General features: G+C 45.6%; 1 protein-coding gene across 3 annotated transcripts in view; it reads right to left on the reverse strand.

Moving 5' to 3' along the window:
• Positions 1 to 399: 399 nt before the first annotated feature.
• Positions 400 to 17,259, reverse strand: part of TTC19 (tetratricopeptide repeat domain 19) — a 217,180-nt gene continuing 200,320 nt past the window's right edge. For 2 of the 3 annotated variants that reach the window (XM_078679987.1, XM_078679989.1), the window contains exons 7-10: positions 16,978 to 17,072; positions 4,585 to 4,739; positions 3,657 to 3,819; positions 400 to 1,057 (exon numbers count right to left, since the gene is read on the reverse strand). In XM_078679987.1, the coding sequence (XP_078536113.1) occupies positions 900 to 1,057; positions 3,657 to 3,819; positions 4,585 to 4,739; positions 16,978 to 17,072 (571 nt within the window). In that variant the 3' untranslated portion in view covers positions 400 to 899. The remainder of the gene's footprint in view (positions 1,058 to 3,656; positions 3,820 to 4,584; positions 4,740 to 16,977; positions 17,073 to 17,259) is intronic. The other variant, XM_078679988.1, reaches the window with a different exon arrangement.

Genomic DNA, 17,259 nt, shown 5'->3' on the forward strand with positions numbered 1-17,259 from the left:
TGTGTTTCAAGTTTTTTTTTGTGTACAGTAGTTTTGTGAAGCTTGTATTTAAAGCTGCTGTATCAGAAGTGTTTGAGCATATGTCTCGCTTTCATTACGGATATACAACCAGTAATCCCACTTAGAATATATCAGTATTTGCAGTTCTGTGATATGGCCAAGGACCAAGAGAAAATATTACATACTTAATTAACTATCCACGTTATAACTTCCAATTGTGTCTCCGTCTTATTTCACCCACTCTCTATTTAAAAAGACTCCACAAAAGTTGTGATGTCACTGAGCAACAAGCAAGATGTCTTCCCATTGCTCGTGTTCAGTGATGGCAACACAGAAATGCCTGGCAATTTGTAGTTATATAAATTCATGCAATATTAAGAACAAGCCCACCTCACACAAAACATTTGCATCATTTTATTTTTCATCATCATAACATATTTGCGTTCTTTTTGAGAGTCACGTAGGTGCACCTTATAACACCCATGGAGTGTCGGTACTTCCACAAAGAACAGTCAATTTAGCCCTGAAGACCTGAAATGACTTATTATTAATATCAATGTTGACCACTTTATCAAGATTTGAAGGGTAAAAACGATCTGGCCTGATAAATTCTACAGTGTAACAGTCTAATTACAGATTGATCTGTCGGAGGTACATGAACCCAGTGAGCCATTTTACAGATGCATGTTTTGAAGCTACGCATACCCACTCAGCTTGAAGTATATTGGGTTCTAATACACAGATAGTCCCTGCATGACTCACTTGAGCAGTTTGTTTTGGAAATTTTCAGAGGCAGGACCCTCTAATGATTCATTGTATCTTACAATATGTAGTAAAATAAAATAGAGGGTTCCGATTAAGTTCAGAACTGATCACTAAGCCTAGAACGTTATGCTTCACTACTCTTGGTCTTGTCTTTTGTTCAGTCCTGCTTTCCGTCGAGAGAGTTCAGCTAACCCCTCCTGGATCTGCTGAATGACAGCCTCATCCCTCTTCTTCTCGGCCAGTTCCAGAGCTTCCTTGAAAATCTTCTTTGCTTGCTCAAAATGTTCTGCCCCTGGGAGGAGGAAGGAACGTGTCAATATAAGGTACAATGCAATGCCATTTTTTAGGGATGAAGTAGTGTGAGGATTAGTTATTAAGCTCAGCGTCGCCCTTAAATTCCATACAATCACAACCCTATGTAATAGCAGGGGAACTCCACACCGACCAATACTGTACAAACAAGTTGTATACGTCACCTAGAATGCAGTCTACTGCATGCTTAGGTATTCAAGGATCCATATAGGATGGGGACATGTGTAAGGAGTGCCCTACTGGCCATGATCAGGGTGTCAATGTCATGCTGAGGGCTAATTGCAATCATAGAAAATTAGTGTTGCTGCAGGAATACACCCATGCTAGATTACCACCTTGGTGTAACTAACTCAGCAACTATCTTCAATGCACCATTACCATTGGGTCAGCTATGCGGCATGGTGGCATCAGCACCTTTATCAACCGCAACATATGGCTAAACACACACAAAGACAGTATGGCCAGGAAAGACACGATTTAGAATAAAACCACTTTATTTTCTTTTTTGAAAACTGACCCCAACTGGGGCAATAGGGCTACAACAAATGAGCATACTGACTCATAAAGGCTCCCAATCAATTAGCCGCTACAGTGCAGAAGTGTCTACCATTTGGAAAGAGATTGCGATCTCCGACATCCTGTAAACTTATTATACACAGCAAGACATAACTACAACTCAGATGACACCGACTGGACAAATGCCTATACCTCCTGAGGAGTGGATGGCACATGGCACATTATGTAACAAGCATCAACTAACTGATTAAAGTATATTAATAGAAAGCACCTTCACAAAAAATTTGTGGGCATCGGAATCGTTGCTTAGTCTACATCACAAAACTCGTGTGGTAGAACTTTGGCACCTTAAAACTACTGGGCAACCTCAATTCTTTGCCCAGGAACCTCAAGACAAACTCTTGGCCTATTCAAGTTATGTTGCAGCATCTCACCCTCCTTGTGTGCAGGGTTTTGTGTAAAAATAATGATAAAGCATGCTACATTGGAGACTGGCCTGACTGCATGTGCACGGCTGTATTTATTAGAGAAGTGTTTAATAGACATAGGGAGGGGACCAGATTTCCCGGACCCTGTTTTTCATGTCCTGTCTTGGCGTCCCAACACTTTTTCCTGCGACCACGATATGTCCTGGTTTTGGAGAAGAGGGTTGGATAAGCTTGCACATTAATCACAGTCTGGTGCTGGCTCACGTTTCTTCCCACCCTCTCTTCACACCAAGGACAGAAGTTGAGCTGTTTAAAGAGCCGCCTGCTGTGCTGCCTCGCATCACTCATGCAGCACAGCAGGATTTAATGAGTGGTGAACTGCGTCTTATCAAACAAGACTGGGACAGTTAGTCTAGCTGTGGCTGGATCATGGTTGCCAAATTGGCTACAATAAAAATATTAAGAAAAAAAAGTATTTATATATTTTTCCTTAACTATTTTTAGTGTAGACCTTATGTGACCATGATCCGGCCGCAGCTAAAACATAGTCCTGTTTCTATGTCTGTCCGTCCCGGGTTTTCATTCGGAAAATCTGGTCACCCTAGACATAGTGCCTATAAGTGGACTAACTGAATGGTTAGGCTAACAAGTGTGGGTTTGATCGCCATGTTTTTCAGTTTAGAAAGTCCATGTTTTCTGACACTGTTCACACTAACAGGACAGAGGAGGAAACCTTTCTACGTCTATGGAGCACACGTTGAAGCTTCGGCTGCAGGGAAGACAACTTTGCAGAGATCAGTCTTGGAAGGAAGGAGGACAGAGCAGTACTGGCTTCTGTATGCTTCTGCAAATGTAAGCTGTTTGCACGTTTGTAGCAAAACAGAAGCTGAGCACAAGTGACAACTCCTCACTCCATAAGACAAGAGGGTGATAAAAATATATAATGTACTGATGCAAGGGTGGAGTTAGACACATGGACCGACTGCTAGGGTTAGAAGCTGGAAGGGTGCGTTCTAACTTCACACCAAATTACAACATAAAGTATACAGGAAAACTGTAAATGGCTTCGCATATTTTAGGTTTAACAGATTAATACAGCCACACATGCTGGATGGCTGACAATAATAGGGCACTTAGGGTAGGTAATAAACAAACAGGTCAGGGATGTATGATGAAATATGCATGATGAAGCCGTCCTAACTGGTTAACAATGTGGCAATATTAGTTAGCCCATGCCCAACGAGATCTGCAACAAAATATTACCCACACCACATAAAACCATAAACTAATCTAATCTGGAGAGGGCAGATGGGTTCTTTCAGGAGGCCTGCAAACATGGCTGAATGCCTAACTGTCTCCTTTGATTTAAACTGCCCTTGAACCTTTCTCATTCCTGCCTTATCAGCATCACCTCTCTTACCGGTCCCCTTTGGGTCTGTACACCACATTACTGCCTCCCACGTGTTTTCATGCCTGCCTTCCACTGCGTTTTTCAGACTACAGCTTCCTGTGCAGTTTGGAAATACCTTCAGATGGCACAGTGTTTTCCAGTAGACATAGAGCCTAATCTGGCACCTTTTTCAAATAGGCAAAAAGAAAGAAAAGTACATGAAAAATCAAATCAATTACAAATACCTTGGTGCATGAGTATCCCTGCCAGGTTGCTGAGCACCACATGCTCGTCAGGGTGCTCTGTCTGCCGTGCCAACTCTGATGCCCGTTTCACATGATTCAAGGCCTTATCGTGTTGTCCTTGGGAATCCAGCACTGCTGCTAGATCATTCATCAGCACCACCGTCTGGAAAGGTGAAAAGAGTGCCACGAAATGTGCCATGTATCCAATGGGTAAGCTTAGCAGAAACAACACAGCCGCCACATTGAAGGAGCATTGCTAGGAAGACAACTGCTTGCAAGAGGCTTTTCAGACACAATGGGACCTCAAGAACCCTTTTGCATCTCACTTTCCAAAGTAGTTTTCTCCTTTGTAGGGAAATAGTTACAGTTAAAACAGTTCCATAATGAGTTAGTTGTAGCTTGCTGTAGGCCCTGTGCTTACATAGGGATTAAAGTACTGAGACATGCTTGGCAAGACTGCAATATGTTTTAACGCACAGTCCTGTGCACTCAACAACTTGTTCACTATTTCCTATTCAAAATTCAAAGAGGAGTTAGCTAAAATGCGAGAACTGAAAGTGTCAGACATGACAGACTGCCGTGCAGATTTGTAGTGGTATGCGGCCTCCACTGTGGGACTGAGCAGGGGCGTCAGAGGATGACAATAAGCAGAGTCGCCCTCTATCTGCTTGATGTAATGTGAGGGGCAGCTTGATCTCCTCTCAAACCACTCAACTTGTCAGTGAAATCATTATCTATACTATACCATCCTCTCCCTTGTATAAGTTAGTATCCAATTTTATTGGGCATTTTGCCATCATCTCTTGGAGCTATTTGTTCCTGTACCAAGTGAGCAGTTGGCTTCATGAAAAGGGGAGAGGGCAGAACAGCCCTTATGACTAGCAGATATTTCACCCTCACCAAAAAGGGATATTGGCCACATACTCACCTGTGGGTGTGCCTCCCCCTGCACCTCCATACAGATCTTCAGGGCTCTTTCACACATGGTTTGTGCCTGTGGAAGATGTTTGTTGGCCAACAAGTACCGAGCATAGGAGTCCATACAAAGTCCAAACAAGAGGAGAGTGTTGTCTTTTTCTTCTGCTGTAAACAAGAAAAAACAAGCATTTACAATGCAACGGTTTCGCCTTTTCAAAAGTTAGAGCTATTGGCATTGTAAATGACAATTTTTTTGTTTATGTCTTGGTTTTGAAAACAGATAAATAAATGGCATTGTCATTTACATTGCCAATAGCAAGCACAGCCAGGGGGCAGACACGCAAGCACAGCCAGGGGGCAGGGTAGCAAGCACAGCCAGGGGGCAGGGAAGCAAGCACAGGCAGGGAAGCAAGCACAGCGAGGGGGCAGGGAAGCAAGCACAGCGAGGGGGCAGGGAAGCAAGCACAGCCAGGGGGCAGGGAAGCAAGCACAGGCAGGGAAGCAAGCACAGCGAGGGGGTAGGGAAGCAAGCACAGCGAGGGGGCAGGGAAGCAAGCACAGCCAGGGGGAAGGGAAGCAAGCACAGCGAGGGGGCAGGGAATCAAGCACAGCGTGGGGGCAGGGAAGCAAGCACAGCGAGGGGACAGGGAAGCAAACATACAGAACAGCTGTTCAAAACAGTTAATAGATATCTGTTTTCCCGAGTAGAACTAAATAAATGACAAAATCCTTCAGGACACACATGTATTCACTTAGTACTCAATGAACATCCCTAACGGGCACATTTGTACCAAATTGAGCCATCATTATGTAAGACTCTGGACAAAGCAGTCTTTAGTGAGCAAACACAACCAAACACACCTGGTCAGTCAGTGAAAACCGTGGGACTGAATGCAATGGATGTGCAGACCCCAAACAGCGTTACTGTGCCCTACAAATGGTAGGCATGCGCTTTGCAAATTGCACAAACATAACATACCATAGCACCTAGGAATCCTGCCCTGCTCTGCCAGAATTCCAAGTACCGCAACTACTCCAACTGTACCCTTGAGTCCAGGGGTGCAGCAGGTGCAGTGGCTCCAGGGCAAGTTCCGGATTACCAAATAGGCAAAGTGGGCACTGGCCTATGGGCCCCACCCCTTTGAGGGGCACGTGACGATTAATCAAAATAATATTGGTTTGATCTTGAAAGAAAATTACAATCAAGGTGTCCTGAATTGTTTCCCAAATATAGAAAAAAAATAATCAACTCAAAGAAACGACAACTTTACATTAAAGACTCGATAGGTAAAATGAAGCGTTAATGTAATGTACCCATTGAATATTTAAAGCTTTGTTGGTTTATTAAAAATGTTAACATTTCTTTTTTTTGTTTAATAACATTAATAATTGTTAATGTTTCGTTTTGTGTAATAAAACAGTTTTTTAAAATTGTTGACTGATAAAATTAAAAATGAATTAGGAGATAATAGGGGGAGAGGGGAGGAAATTTCGACTGCCTAGGGGCCTCCACAGGGTTTAATCGGCACTGACCAGGGCTCAAAGGCTCGAGAAACCCACTGCACTACAAATGCAGCGATTTGTTTCTATGAAACCCGCATATGAATGTCCGTTTTCCTTGTTTACACTACGGTTCAGGCTGCCCTTGCCACTGCGTGTAACATTACAATGAAGCCGCTTCCTGCAGCCGTCTCACAGATTCAGAATGTCAAGGACATGACCTTCCTCGTCCTGTTAACACCACCAGGTCAACAGCTCCTTTCTTGCTGTGCGAGCCTTACAAGGACAGCTGCTGCCTCGTCTCGCAGCATGCCCTGATACCTGCCATTAGCCCCGGAGTCCTGCGACGCCATTTTAAGCTGTCAGACCAATTATGATCAGATCTCATAATGGGAGAAGCCTCGCTGGAGCTACACTCTGACGCTGGCAGATTGCCAGCTCACATTCTTTGTTCATGAATAAATAACGGCATGGGGAGCTTTGAAAGCATCTTTACGGCAGGTCCCAGAAAGGACGAACAGGCACAGTGCCCTGAACCGCTAAACGCCAATTTACCAAAGGAGCAATTTAGAAAGTGCATATCTGCATAACTGCAAGTCGCCTGCTAATAAAACCCATCTCTCCAAATTATTTCCCTGTTTCTCCGCCATGAAATTGCCCTGGTACAGAGCAGCGTGCCCGCACATCTAAACCCACATAAACAAGTCAGGTCCCGGGCCGCGCTGTGATTGGCTGACGTCACGGGGGTGTCCCGGGCCGGCAGCCAATCACAGCGCGGCCCGGGAAATGACGTCACAGGGGTGTCCCGGGCCTGCAGCCAATCACAGCGCGGCCCGGGACACACGGCAACAAGGGGCGGGGCTTAAAAAAAGACCCAGAAACGCCCCCAAATCGCGTTTTCACGGGAAAACGTGATTGACAGCCAATCTCTTCCAATGGCTAGCCTCCATTTATGGACCTAGCCAATGGAAGAAGGGGCGGTTTCAAGTCCCCACTATAGAGATAACATTAGATTTCGCCTGGGCGGAGCAACTGCTACGCAGTTGCAACGCCAGGACGAAACCTAAAAACAAAAGGAAAGTTCTGCTTCTGAATGAGATGTAGTCAGAGAAAGCCCACAGATCATGTATATTTGGATCTATGCATGTGTGTTTTTTAGGCAATGCGGTTTTTGCATGCGGTCTAAAGCTTGGTTTGGCCACTGAAGTCGGACGATAAATTAATTGTGTCTAAGCTCTTCCATACATGTTGAATTAAAAGTAGCTTAAGGACCACATTACATGTTCTACAGCTTCCGAAATACTTCATCTGCAATGTCAATCTACTTTCCCATCCATAGCATCTAATAATCCTTTGATTTACAGTGATCCATAGTTGCAAAGTTGTGTCTCTCCAAATGTGAAATAAGCGACAGATTTTTAAATGAACTTTGAAGCTTCCATAACCCATCTTTTCATATAGAAACATTTTTTACCAGTATAGCCTATGTTATCTAGTGTGTTATTAGTGACACTCAACTTAACCTAATATGTTGGAGAGAGATAATTTAAGGGTTTTAGCCACCTTTTCCTAAAGAAGAGCACCAAATACAGAGCATAAGCATAGTAGATTTTCTGGTGCAGGCTGAAGAGCCATAAGTAAATGTAGTATGAAATACAAACTTACCCCCTGTATCATCTCTTTTGTAACTCAAAATTTGAGCAACACAAACTGATCTCAATTAAGTTTGTGAGGTTTCATTTATTTATACCTTCTTATTTTATTATTTTTTAGATCATTTTCATTTTCATCATCTAAGAAAAACACTGTAACAAACAAATACATTACAATACGACATATATACTTACAATTTTACAATACATCTATATACAAAAAAGGCAATTCAAATTTACTTTCCTTCAGCAGACATCCATTATGATTGGTGTTATGTAATAACACTAGTGACAATACCATGCAGCATTTACCTGAACAGTCCACTATTTATGAACTAATATACTTCAAAAGCAAAAATTATTTGCAACAAAGAATACATTTTTAGAAACAAAAAGAATTTTTCTTGAAGACCACAAGTAGATTCATTGGTCTACTGGACATTCAAAGTACATCTTTTTCAAATGCCGACGCGTTTCGAACCCTGTCACTTCAATTGTCGGGTTCTCATCAGGGCTTTGTCCTTTATAATTGTCTGTGGAATATATGAGAATAGCTTGATTTTAGTTTTCTATCTGTCCTAATAGATTCCCCATTTGTTTGTTTGCTTCTTGGTACTACAATTTACCTGATATCCAGCCTTTGCCGGTCCAAGGGCTCGCTTAATATCTATTCATTCAGCTTACATGCTACCTACAACACAAGTAGTAAAAATCAACACTGGTTGTGGGAACGAGTAGCTCAGTCATCAGAAATGCTTTAACACTACCCTAACCCCTAAAACACTACCCTACACTACACATACACTACCCTACACTAAACAAACAAAACCCTAAAAACCTAAAACACTACCCTACACTACACATACACTACACAAACACGACCCTAAAACACTACCCTACACTACACAAACACGACCCTAACCCCTAAAACACTACCCTACACTACACAAACACGACCCTAAATCCTAAAACACTACCCTACACTACACATACACTACCCTACACTACACAATCACGATCCTAACTCCTAAAACACTACCCTACACTACACAAACACGACCCTAAATCCTAAAACACTACCCTACACTACACATACACTCCCCTACACTACACAAACACGACCCTAAAACCTAAAACACTACCCTACACTACACATACACTACCCTACACTACAGCCACACCACCCTAACCCCTAAAACACTAACCTACACTACACATACACTACACTACACTACACTAATACTACCCTAACCCCTAAAGCACTACCCTACACTACACATACGCTACCCTACACTGCACAAACACGACCCTAAAACCTAAAACACTACCCTACACTACACATACACTAACCTACACTACACAAACACTACCCTAACCCCTAAAACACTACCCTACACTACATTACACAACACTAATACTACCCTAACCCCTAAAACACTACACATACATTACACATACACTACCCTAAACCCTTAAAAATTAACGCCCACCCCAGGCTCATTCCCCCTTACCTCTCTCTCCTCGTGGTTTCTCTCTTTTTCATCTCGTATTTTCTCTCTGCTTCTGCTTCCTCAATCACGTCCTCTCTCTGTCAGGGGCGGTGCACATCGATGTGAGGAAACGGAAAAGCCTGATTCCTCACAACGACGTGGATCGCCCAAATATTTTCTTTTTTTTACATCGTATGTGCATTTACCATACATACCTTTACAACGATTTTTGTTGTAAAGGCATGCGTGATAAATGCACGTGCGATGTAAAAAATTGCGGAGTAATGCTATGCGGGGGTATGGGACAATGCGGAGAAAAGGTATGGGGAGTCAAAGTCCGCGTGATAAAAAAATCGTTATAAAGGATATTTACCGTCACAACAGATCTTAACGATTGATGTACAATATAGACTGCTGTAGGGCAGGGAGAATGAGAAGGTTAGGAAGAGCACAAGGAAATACTCTCTTTGTTTAATTGTGACACGATTTGGATAATACTTAATATTTGAAAAATTAGAATTATAAGAATGGAATTCAGAGGAGAATAAAAGGCAGCTATGGGCAGCGAGGGGGCAGAGGTCAAGAAACTAGAAAGGAAGAAGGAGAATTGTAGACCTTAAAGTACTTCAAAATTCACCCATACTGTCTGCGGTTATAGATCTTTCCCTCAAGTAAAACCAACAGTTAAACACAATTAGACCTTAAGCTCGCACTGAACTGAGACCACCACATTATAACAAACGTTTTTTTAGGTCTCGCCTGGCGTTGCAGCGCGAAGCGCTGTCGCCAGCGAGACTTATTGTGGTTGTGATGCCTGCCAAGTGGTACAGACCGGGGCATGCGCCGATTGTGGTCTGTGGACGCGCCCGTGAAACGTGCCTGCCAAAAAGTGTGCACAGCTGGCGCTCCAACCAGGGTCGAGTCAACAGTGTGAACGCGCCCCGGAAGAGCAGGACGCGAGGCGCCCGGCGGCATGCCGAGACATCTACCCTCTGTTTCGTGCGCGGGCGTCCCACCGTGGCGCCATGTGGCAGAAGCTCCACTCGACATTCACCTCCAGGTGACACAACAAATCGTGCTCACTCTGACTCGCTGCCGGACAGCGCCACTGCACATCTCCGCACCCACCACCGTCCCACACCACCACGCCCCATGTCCCCCTCTCCACCACCCCCACGCTGAGGATGAGCCCCCCACCGCCGCATCCCAACAGCAGTGAAATGCTGCCCGCCCGACCACTGGCACAGCAGCAGGCAGAGGGACCGAGAGGCCGCAGGAGCCCCGACGCCCAGAGCCCTCGCTGCCCCCCACACCCCGGCATCCCCCACAACACCCCCGACCACAGCAGCAGTACCTCTGCGGCTCCCACCTCCGAGTCCTCTCCAAACCGCGGCACGCCATGTGTCCTTGCCCCGGCAGCCCCCTCCCTGTGCCGCACGAACTGCGCAGCACGCACCGACCGGAGCACAGCAAAGCCTGCAGGCGCCGCCACTGGGCATGAGCCACAGACCACGGCAATGTGCACACCCACAATCCGTGCGCGTCTCTCTCCTACCCCTCCCTATTCAAGCAGCAAGCTGACCATGTCAATCACATCTATAGGGAGACGTCCCGATCGCAACTGTGTGAATGAGCCGGCACGAACAAAAACCACTTCACCTTCATGGAAGTGTACACACAATGCAACCCCTCGGCTAGAGAAGCCCTCGCCCCGGACTGGCGCATAGAGAAATGAACCTCCCTTCTGACCGAGCCTCGGGCGCGTCTAGCAAAGCCATGCCTCGATGCTACACACTTGACCCACCGAGCTGGCCAGCATCCCAGCGCAACACCACACAAACTGCAGGACTTAACACAGCACGTCCACCGCCTCTTCGTGCCGAAAACACGAGATGCCACACCACACAGTTCAACAATACCCACCCCATTTGATGGGAAGCTGTGCAGGCCCTCTCCACCCGGATCATTCAAGCTGGTTGCGGTGGCATCAGGACCCACAGCCAGCAAGCCAGCAGCAGCATCAAACTCCCGAAACTCCAAACCATCCACGGTCGCCACTCACTCACCAGAACAGGACCTGGCAGCCAACGGCCCGAGCATCCCAGTCGGTGGGTGGCCACTCCAGGTCCTGGCACCGGGCGCCAGCCGGAGGAGTGGACGAGCCAACCGGGAGCGGCATGGAGGGTGCTCGGAGGCCGGAGTTCCCCCGGGCAGGCACACAAACATACATGTCACAGCCGGCACGATTCAGTGTAGCAATCTCACTCCCCACCACACAGCGTACAAACCGAGTGCATCTCCGCTCCAAACAACCAACACAGCGCCGGGCCTCCCTGCAATCCCCCACCCGTGTGTGCGTGCCCACCGAAGCCCACCCACAGGCACGCGTGACAAGACTCCAAGCAAAAACGCAACCCCCAACAGTAGGAACGCCTTCCTTGACACTCACCGAAGCACATGGCTCGAGGGTTGAAGAGGGGGGGGGGGGGAGTCTCCCGAGTGTTCATCTCACAATTCCCACCTCTTTCCCTGAAGGAAATCAATTCCCCCACCCCCAAATCTGTTACTTTCAATGTGTGACCCTTGCAAGCGGAGCACAAACCGCGGTTGCATCACCTCCTACGCCCCTAGACTAGGACAACCCAGCAGGTTCACGCGCCCGTCCGCTGCTGCAAAGACCTTTGCACAGCCAGCAAGGCAGGGAGCCGAATGCCAACGCCTTCACACTTGTTCACAAGAGGTGCCCCCGTGCAGATATAATCATGCTGGCGTTTCCCCACACCTGTCAAAGTCCGAAAGGCCTGCGCATTCACCCCCCCCCGATGTGCCAGGAGTACCCTGCCACGAATCCCATTGCCACAACCGGACGTCTACAAACAGTGCGTGTGCAGGTGAGCTCCACCGAGATCCCGTCCAAAGAAAGCTGCATCTTCCGCCCCCAACGGAAGCTCCACCCACCGCTCTGACCGCACCACTCAACATGTGCACCGGCTCTAGGCAACACCCGCTACCCACGCAGGGCTGCAGTCTCCCTCCCGGCCGAAGGCGTACCCCATCTCCTCAAAGCAGATTCCAGTGATCGGGCCGAAGCTCCACACCAAAACCAGCCCGGGAAAACTCTGACGGCTCCTGCTGGCAGTGTAGAGGGAAGAGACACCTGTCCGAGGATCGCTCCCTCCCACCGCCCGTTCAGGCAGAGCCCATGGGCGTGTACTCCCGCCAACCCTAGCCCCGCTACGGCGAGTCCACTGAACCTCCACAAAGATTCAGCTGGAGGACGAGTGCTAGACCCCCTGCCCCTGGGGATTCCACCATGCACAGCTGTCCAACTGGACGAGACATCCACCTGCAGTTCACACTCCCACTGCATGCGCGTGCCACACAAGAAAATTGTCCAGTGGCCAAATCAATCCCTCCAACCTCCAGCTGCTCCCCCACACACGCGAAAGCAACATGTGTCCCAAGTCATCACCCCCCGCCCCTCCATAATCGCAGGCACACCATCCGAAACAACCCCAGCAACCCAAGCGCTCCTCATCCACTTCAACACGCTGGCCCCTGAGCTGCCCCTCCATGCAAGAACACAACACCGCACCTCCGACGTCACCCCTTCCCACCAAATGGTGCATCACTGCCAACCAATTCAACTGTCTGTCACCACACTGCTCCTCCACCACCTGGCAAACCATTCATGCCTACATCGACGGCGATAAATGCAGCGACTGTTCACCCTTCCCTCCCATCCATCACACCAGTAGCCCCATCCTCCATATCTTTCCCACCTTTGAACCCATGTGTAAACATCTTCCATCCGAGATCCCCTGCACTTCACACCCCTGCCCCTGCGGAACTCCATCCATCATCCCCAGAAGGATGAAAGACCGATGCAGCTCTGCCATGCTGCAACACCGACCCGTTGTTTGGTGGTAAATCAGCTGCAAGGGACTTTCAACTTTGTTCTACTCTGCAGTTTCCGGCATTCTACAGTTGTCCCAGCAATGAGGGCACACGATGTCTGTTGCGCCTTCTCTCGATGCTTGGATTTGATTCAAAGGCATCGGACAGCCTTAATGGATCATCCGCAGGTACGGGTTCTCTTTGTATTTTGAAACCTGCTTCTCCCACAGATGGCTGTCCCTCTCCACCCCCCCACATCTCGTGCTCTAGGCCAAAGCCCAATGCCGAAAAATAAGCACTAGTCCCCAAGAACAAGTGCACTCACAACCGGGGCAGATCACCAAGAATAAAGCACCCAAAACAAGCATCTCCAAGGCAATAATAGGTCGCGCATCCAAGCCTGTGCCACTGGCATTGTAAATGACAACGCCCTCCACTAACATGTTTCGAAAACCCAAAAACGGTGCACAGTCACCCTGCACGCACAGCCCCCACCTACAAGAAGTAAAGCTGGCAGCAAAAGAGACTGCCAGCCTTGCCTCTCATCAGCAAGGACTATAAGTACAAAGGGCCCGTTTTCGCACGGCTTGCAGGTTTTCAAACGCATAAAAGAAAGGCATTGCCATTTACAATGCCAATAGCTCAAACTTTCGCAAATGCGAGACCTATTGCATTGCAAATGCTTGTCTTTATAAGTAAACATAAAGAAAGGATCACTAGTCCGACTGCACGATTGCCTCCATGTGATCATGATGGTATAAGTTTTGCATCATAAATCACAAAGACCATAGTTTAGTGAAAAGTATAAGGTTCACAAAAATACTACAAACTCACTCTGCATGCTGATAGAGCCACAATGCGATGCTTACTATGCCCCTACTATTCTGTCGAGTTCCCCATGTCATGGAATTTTCTAAATGTTTTTTTTACCTTGTACACATTTTGGAAAAAAACACTTCAGTTGTATGCCATTAAAAATTGTGACAACGTATGATGAAGCTTAACATAAACAGTTTCACACAAAAGCAAAATAAAATAACAGATCGAGAGGAATAGCATGGCGTTTACACAGGTTTTAATTTTCATTTTTGAATTGATCCTCAGGATATTTATGGCCTTTATGCAGCACAAGTGTATGTAATTGAACAAGTTCTTTTTTTTTTTTTTTTTTTTTTTACTTCAGTTACTCGACTAGGAACAGACATGTCCACATTTGGCCTCACCTTTGATTCTGGTCGTTTCACATATAAAGAGCGACCCTCCCATCTGAGGGACCTTCCTAGCGCTGACTCACCTTCAAAGTAGTTAATCTTGCACTCATTCACAAATACAGCCATGACAGATAGTGGATTCTCCTTTCCTGCGAGCAAAACTGCTGTTCCAAGCACTTTCAAGAAAATTTACACTGATGCAGGGCGCAGCTTTTTGTCCTGCCGAGTTTTACAGCCCCCCCATCCATCAAGGGGGCTCACAACAAAGGAGAATCCTGAGGAAAATGTGGTCTAGAGTTTAGGGGCTGGCGCTGCACGCGGGGCTCGCCGGGGTCACGGGTGAACGGTTAACCCATTGAGAATAGTTTTTTATCGAGACAGAGACAGTAAATAAAGGTCCTCCATATTAAAGAACAGCTAATTGGAATTATGGCTGAAAATGTCACTTTTCTGTGCAATGTCAGCTATTATGACACATTCCAAAGTATAATAGTATGCGCACATATGAGCAGAATAAGATTTGTCTGCCTGCAACACTAAAAATGCAGTTGCTGAGGGCCAAGGGACTAATAATGTACACACTGCTTTTCAAGTGAGACGATGGGGCGTAACATACAGAGCTGTTGACTTTGGGACTAGGGAACCAGGTTTGAGTCTTGGCATTGGCTCTCTCCGTGCCTACAAAAAACATGACTATCGGAACAAATACAATTAAACAATAGTGAAACTGAACAAAATTACAACAAGTACAAATGCCGATCGCACTACGGCAATGGTTGAACTCCTTTCCAGTGAACGTGTATGGGGTGAATGTGTAGAGGAAACAAAGCCCAAGTGAGCGGAAAGAAGTAGTGGTGTGCCAAAACTAAACATATGGCCGATAGTGAAAGGATTCATGTTATAAGGACAGTCTCCTGGGTGGAAAAAAACAGCCAAAAGGAGGGTCAAATATATACTATTCACCAACGAAAACAAATGACTTTCTAAAGGCAGATGAAAGAACCAATGATAAGCGCTGGGCGTGTTCAAAGCCCACAGACTTAATAACACATGTCTCGAAGACAGTGCATACGGGCTGCCTAGGCTTGAACTAAAAAGGGACCTTGCCTCCTGCTAGTTGGTGGTAAGGTAAGAATTTATTGTTTAGTTAATTAAAACTTACAATACATCACAATATGATTACCAGATAAAACATTAATAAATAACAACATTAAATCTGTCTTCAATCAGTTGGCATGCCCAGGATTACTTCATTAGACCTCAATGGAGAAATTGTTACCCTGAGTCGTATGTCATATAATAATGATCAGTAACTGTAAACCACCAACTATTGAATATAATCCAGATAACTTTGCCCAGTGAAGTGTTAGAAAAAAGTGCTTCAATATTCAGGAATTGCATAGCATGGACCTGTTGTTCCAGTTTAGTATAATGGCATTTAAAATATACCAGCAAACATTGTTATAACTACAAATGTCTAATTTGGTGAAAGCAGTCAAAACCAAGTGCTATGTGCCTTAAATAATTTTCCTACTTCATATTAAAACTATTCTTATGACAGCAGAACTACAAATAAAAACTTCCTAGTTTAGCATGATCGATCTATATTCACACTAATTAATACGAATTCATATAATTTCTTCTAACACAATATAAGTGGGCACATACTTGGTAAGCAGTCTGCAACCCATGGGCTTTGTTCTAGCCAGGCAGCCTTTCACAAGCCGTTATGTAGCAAATTACCTAGTGACCTCAGAGCTTAGTGGGTTCTGTGTTAATGGTATTTCCAGAAAAGGAATCCAAAATATTGCATTTTGAGCATCTAAGTCCAATAATAATAACATGCTCTGATACAGCACTTTTCGCAATAGATAGACCATTGTAAGTGGTGTAAATTGCAGATGATACTGTTAGCAATATACAAAGGTGCTAAATGTATCAAATTTAATTTAAAGTTCCATTCAAGTCACACAAAGATGTAAAGAGCAAGCCCCTAATGCAGTGAGTCATACTGCCAGATAGTGACCAACACTTGACAGAAATGTTCAAATCCATAGAGTGATGGTTTAGCTTCATCCACAGAGAAATAGGTTATGCAAAAAGTGTACACTAGAGAGCAATGAAACTGCACCAGTCTCACCTTTCGAAAATAAGTCAATTTTAAAGCATATTTTCGATGTAATATTGGTAAACTTCACCTTTTTCTTTCACGTTCTATTCATGCGAGACTTCCTCTATCAGTAATTTGCCAATCTGTGCTCTCTGTCTTTCTCTCCCCGTTGATGTATCTATGGTCTCAACTTCCCTCCCTTTTGTCTCGTTTCCTTTGCCAGTGTACCTCTCATTGAAGTAGCTTTGCCGCTACCTCACTGCCTGTCATTTCTTTTAGACACTGACAAAAACAGTCATGTCAGCTCTGACAGAGTGCTTGTCATTTATTTCTCGATGGCTTGGGAATCCCTTGTGAAACGCAGTGTCTTTTGTCAAAGGATAGTGCCCAGTGTGACAGTATATATGTTATCAGGTTATGCAGATAGCCACTTACAACAATAACGTCTTTTTCTTCTTTTATTGCTAACCTGAATGGCACAGCTCTCTTGGTTCGGATTTGAATATTCTTTCGAAAAGTTATAATGACTTTCTTGGTGCTCACCTGTGAGCTCATCTACTGGCAATTCCTTCTGCTTCTCCGTTTTCTCCTCCAAAGTCAAAATGCAAAATTCATAACCAGCAAAGGCCAGGGTGTGCCTACAAGAAAGAGATGGCAAGCAGAGATGAACAGTGGCTTTAAATAGTTCTAGGGAGTGAACCTCTTTTCTGCATGCCAGTGGGGGTGGGGTTAATTGGTCGGTGTTGGGAGGGAGGTGGTCTTCTCTTCCCAAGGCTCTAAATGGGAACTAAAGTCTGTATGCAACTCAGATGGGCCAGGTGAAAC

Source organism: Lissotriton helveticus, chromosome 3_1 (genome assembly GCF_964261635.1).
Source record: "Lissotriton helveticus chromosome 3_1, aLisHel1.1, whole genome shotgun sequence".
Classification (NCBI taxonomy): Eukaryota; Metazoa; Chordata; class Amphibia; order Caudata; family Salamandridae; genus Lissotriton; species Lissotriton helveticus.